This window comes from Babylonia areolata, chromosome 3 (assembly GCF_041734735.1).
Source record: "Babylonia areolata isolate BAREFJ2019XMU chromosome 3, ASM4173473v1, whole genome shotgun sequence".
Classification (NCBI taxonomy): Eukaryota; Metazoa; Mollusca; class Gastropoda; order Neogastropoda; family Buccinidae; genus Babylonia; species Babylonia areolata.
In genome coordinates, this window is record NC_134878.1 from 57963986 (window position 1) to 57968985 (window position 5000).

Consider the following 5000-nt stretch of genomic DNA (forward strand, 5'->3'; position numbering starts at 1 on the left):
AAGTTAAAATCTTGCAATTCTAAATGTAACAGGGAAAATGTGGTTGATTTAGCATTGAGTAATAATACTAATATTCTATAAGTTATGATACTATTTGTGTATAGATCTACAGAACTAAAAGAAAATATGTATCTTAGAACACAGCGACCCAATGCCGAGAGTGATAATGCCTGATCACTTATCAGTTATCAGCACTGCCACCCACAGATACAATGCCACTCACCAAATGCTGCTGCCAGTGCCAGCAAAATAAGTTTTACACCTGATATCAATTATTGATTCCAAGGGGAAAACACTGGTTTGGCAGAATAAGAGCAAACTTTCCTTTCTGCTTGTCCAAAAAGATAAACTTGTATAAATTTCAAGTCATTGTTTAATTAGTGCACTTAAATTTTCTTTGATTAGTGTTAACTGTGCCATGTGTAAACTGTAACTCCTGGCCTTTGTGATCAAACCTCTGACTGCAAAGCTCAATTACATTAAAAATCATACAACCTACACTGCCACAACCATTGAAAACATTCTCACAAAACAGATGTTTGTCACACAGATAATCTATAGATGTATACATGTGCAAGTTGTGTTTATCCAGTCTCTCACTGAATACTGTGTAGCAAGGCTTCTGACAACCTTTTGTTTGGATTGAAAATGTCAAGTACTACTGGGTAATCAAAAGGATATTTGATTTTTCTCTTCACCCTTCTCTTGATACTCACAGTATAGAACTTAGGCAAAAGGCCCGAATTAATCTGCTTCATATAAAATTATGTAAAAAAAAAAAAAAAACAGCAACAGATTTCTAACAATAATCAATGCATACTTTTCACATTCATATACTGATGGTTTGAAATGTACTACATTATTTTAAGTTGATGGCAAGAGAGAGCAATCAAAAGAAAAAGAAAAAAAAATCATACAGTACAATAATTTACAACTGGAATTGATAATGTATCAGCAAACTATGTTCCTTACCATGGGGTTTGTAAACAGAATACTGTGTTCTACATCATGTACTGTGTCAAGAAAGAGAGCAAGAGCGTGCGAGAGAGAGAGAGAGAGAGAGAGAGAGAGAGAGAGAGTGTGTGTGTGTGTGTGTGTGTGAGTGTGTGTTAGTGTGTCTGTGTGTTCAAATGCATACATGTGTGTGTGTAAATTATACAGGTGTGTCTGTGGCGGTATGTGCTGTCGTTCTGTGTTCGATTGGTTCTGTGTCATTTGTACACACTGTGAATCTGTGATGGCAGCAATATAATCTGCTTGAGTGCACTGACTGAAAAACGTACCTTGAAGACTTCAGAGAAGAACCCTGCCCCAATTTTCTCACAGATAAAATCATCCAGTCTTGTCAGAGCCGACACGGCATGGCGCAGAGCTTGACATGAAGACTTGGGTGACTGATGCTCTGTTGTCGCCACCCCATCTCTCTTGTCGGAATTCTCATCTCCTCCATTTTCATGCACAGGCTGTGATGCCGGGTGGTCTGCCGGGTACACATTGCAATTTATTGTTCGACTTCGGCGGAGCGGTCTTTTGGACGAAACTGACGATGGGCTTTTCTCCATTTTGGCGGTCATTATTTTTCGTGAATTCGTTCACTACATCCGGCCGTTAAAATCACATGGTCTGCATCTGTTTTCCTGACAACAGCACCTTGGTACGCCCGCTCAGGTGTGCAGTGTCGGCGTGTTGACATGCGCCCCATGTCCCAATGGCACAGCAACTCCCCTCGTTCCGACCATCATCAGCACGGCTTCAACGCCCAACAACAAACCAACGCGGCCCTGCTAAATCGGATGCAAAATCCATTCTGAATCACAAAACCACTTTATGCGCTTAGTTAAAACAGGTTCCAAGAAGCACACACTTTGCAAAACATGCGGATTTCACTGAGGACGAAGCCGCTGGTGAGCGACAAACGCAGAAACACAAGCTGTAAATAAACACTGGCGATTCACACATCTTCCTGTCTGGCTCAAACTGCACACGGAAGACGAATGTTTTGCTTACTTTCAGTAATTTTGTGTCCTCCGACACCAGCTGACATTATTGTCAGTTTCGGTTTTCGATAAACTTGAAACAACTAAGAGCTGTCCAACTGCAATTCAGTTCAAAACATTACGGGTCGCATCATTGAAGAGAAGATCAAAACAACTAGTTTGTACTTTAAAGTCAGATTCCTATCGACCAGTTGATTGTGATCGGGACTGATTTTTACGTTGATGCGCGCCGGTCAGTGCAGCCGCACAGCCACCATTCTCTCTCGATCTCTCCGTCTCTGTCTCTGCCTCTCTCTCTCTCTCTCCCTCCCCCCCCCCCCCCCCCCCCTCTCTCTCTCTCTCTCTCTCTGTATCAGTTTCGCGTTTTTGCATGAATACATGCATGTAAGCCATCAGTGCGTCAAGTGTTTCATTACTGTATTTGGGATATTACTGATATTGGGTTCATATATATCAGTCTATAGCAATTGTGGATGCGTTCTAGCCGTCTACTTTTCAGTGATTGCGTGCATCTTTTTTATTATTGTGCTTTTTGTTTTCACCTTTGGACTTGAATAATAATAATAAAAAACTGAAAATTAAAAAAAACTTATTTCATTTCCTTCATCAAAGTTTCACTTCAGTTTCAAGTAGTTGTCACTGTCGGAGAGCGTGTGGACCGATCCATACACGCTACACCACTTCTGATGTAATAAGATTAAAAAAACTAAGGGCAGGACATCCGTCGACCTTCACCGAAGCCCAATGCGGTGATCAGGCATAGGCGTATGTCTTTGACTGATAAAAATAAAATGAAATAAGAGGGGGGAAAAAAGACATAATCAGTCAACAAAATTAATGTATTCTCTCGTTGACTTGATCTTTATGTTACTTAAAGTACACTTCACTTTTCTTCATCTTTCGCCATTTTTTATGCTAACCTTGTTGTTTTCGTCACTGGCTTATTTATCTAAACATATGTGCTCGAGGGGTGCCGGTGTGTGTGTGTGTGCCGTGTGTGTGTGTGCGGTGTGTGCGTCAGTGCGTGCGTTCGTGCGTGCGTGTGTGTGTGTGTGTGAATGTTTTTATTGTTATTTTTTCTTTCTGAGAACAGATCGAGTATTTGTGACACTTCGACAGTTGTGCCGGAAATGCAATTTTCCCACCGGGCAAACATCCACGGCTTTCTCACTCAACTTTCGTTTTGCTGCTTTTGATTTTACACACACACACACACACACACACACACACACACACACGCACGCACGTGTGTGTGTGTGTGTGTGTGTGTGTGTGTGTGTGTGTGTGTGTGTGTGTGTGTGTGTGTGTGAACTATATTATATTCAAGTATTAATTCTAAAGTTTTCTGTAAACTAGGTATATACGTGATTGATTGATGATAAAAGTGGCATCACCATCACATGCACTACATCAACAGTTACTGAACATAACTACTCATACTTTCTAAACACAAATAATAATTATCATCATGTTAATTATACGGTCGAAATTATTGATAAACAAGCAAAATGAAACTGGACAGAATATATAACAATTCCTTCCTCGACAACTGCCAAAGAATTTAAATCAGTCAAACTCCGCGGCAAGGAATCAATAGCCTGACGAACTGACTATATATGGTGGTCGTGTTCTTATCTGATTATTAACAGCGGATTGTTGTGGGAATAGACCGTTGGAGAGTTACCGGCGCAGCCATCTTGGATCTTGCCCAAGCGCATCCATATTTTACTCAAAATCGCGAACAGTGCCAAAGGCGATCGACGTAGACGAAAGCAGCAAACATGTCCTGTCCTCCATTTCTTCAGTTGATTGCCTCCATGGCTACAACCCAATTCTGTACGATAAAGTGCCATCGTGTACTCAATGAAAAAAAAAGAGAAAGAAACAAAAAAGAAAAAAGAATGTCGAAAAAAGAAGACTGCTTTTTCGCGCGTTCTGCCTTGCTCGATCGCCCTTGTTGCTCGCAATTTTGGAGGGGCAATCAACTTCGAAAGCATAGATCAGTGTGACGCGCTTCTATAAGTAATGTAAGCACGGATATCTCCTGCGGCCTGACCATGTACGGATCGAGTGATATGGACTCAAAATGATAAGGCTTGGACAACACAGCCGAGTGTCATTCACTTCACCGATGCGTCTCTGAGCGTTGCACAAAGTCGGGGGCCGGCATGCATCTTCCCCGAGGACGGAATATGGCTACCTAAATGGTGGGATTTAAAAACTGTCGCATTCGCAAAAAATTCTAACAGCTTTCTCAAATAATTCCAGACTCCCTCACCTCAATAGCAGCAGCCTTATATCACCCTCATCCTCACCTATGTATCACAATCATTATCTGTAGTAGAAGTAGTAGTAGTACTGAGGAGTAATACTAGTAGGAGTAGTAGTAGTTATAGTAGTGACAGCCGCAGCAGTAGATGTAGTACAGTTAATTACAGAGTCAGTACCTGCATAATTTCAGGTTCAGGTTCTTGGCGCGTACCTCAGAATTCAATCTACATATAATATTACATTTTCGATCTCACCATTCCTACACGTGTACATACATACACGCGCGCACGTTTGATTGAATATAATACAGTAATGAACAGGAACATTACATCATTGCAATGAAATATCAGCTGCTGAAAAGTAAAAAACAATTAAAGCTCATTGTTGCCGACGTAAACAGCAAGATGGCTTGAAAGAAGAAATGAAGCAGCGGTTCGAATCGACCCTGGTGGATCGAGGGAGTCCATTCAGTCTTCTAAACTGTGGGTAATGCAGAATACTTTAAAATTATCTCAAATATGAGAAATCCCTACATTTCAAAGGCATCTCAGTATGTCTGTGCTTGTTTTTACTCCGTCAATTCAAATTCGAAAAATGTTGTTATAAACTTATACGTGTTTTGATGCGTGATTTTAACTGTTTTAACAGGTTCGTTTCTTTTCTTTTCCCTTTCCCTCTCCCTCTGGTCGATTACGTCAGTGTCCGTCGAGGATCGAGGACTCTGTGACAGAA

The 5000-nt window shown here is 41.0% G+C and overlaps 1 protein-coding gene across 1 annotated transcript in view; it reads right to left on the bottom strand.

Moving 5' to 3' along the window:
- Nucleotides 1–2230, bottom strand: part of LOC143280152 (dual specificity testis-specific protein kinase 2-like) — a 94680-nt gene extending 92450 nt beyond the window's left edge. Inside the window, exon 1 of the mRNA XM_076584736.1 lies at nucleotides 1284–2230. Within this exon, the coding sequence (XP_076440851.1) occupies nucleotides 1284–1574 (291 nt within the window). The 5' untranslated portion in view covers nucleotides 1575–2230. The remainder of the gene's footprint in view (nucleotides 1–1283) is intronic.
- Between the last annotated feature and the right edge of the window lie 2770 nt (nucleotides 2231–5000).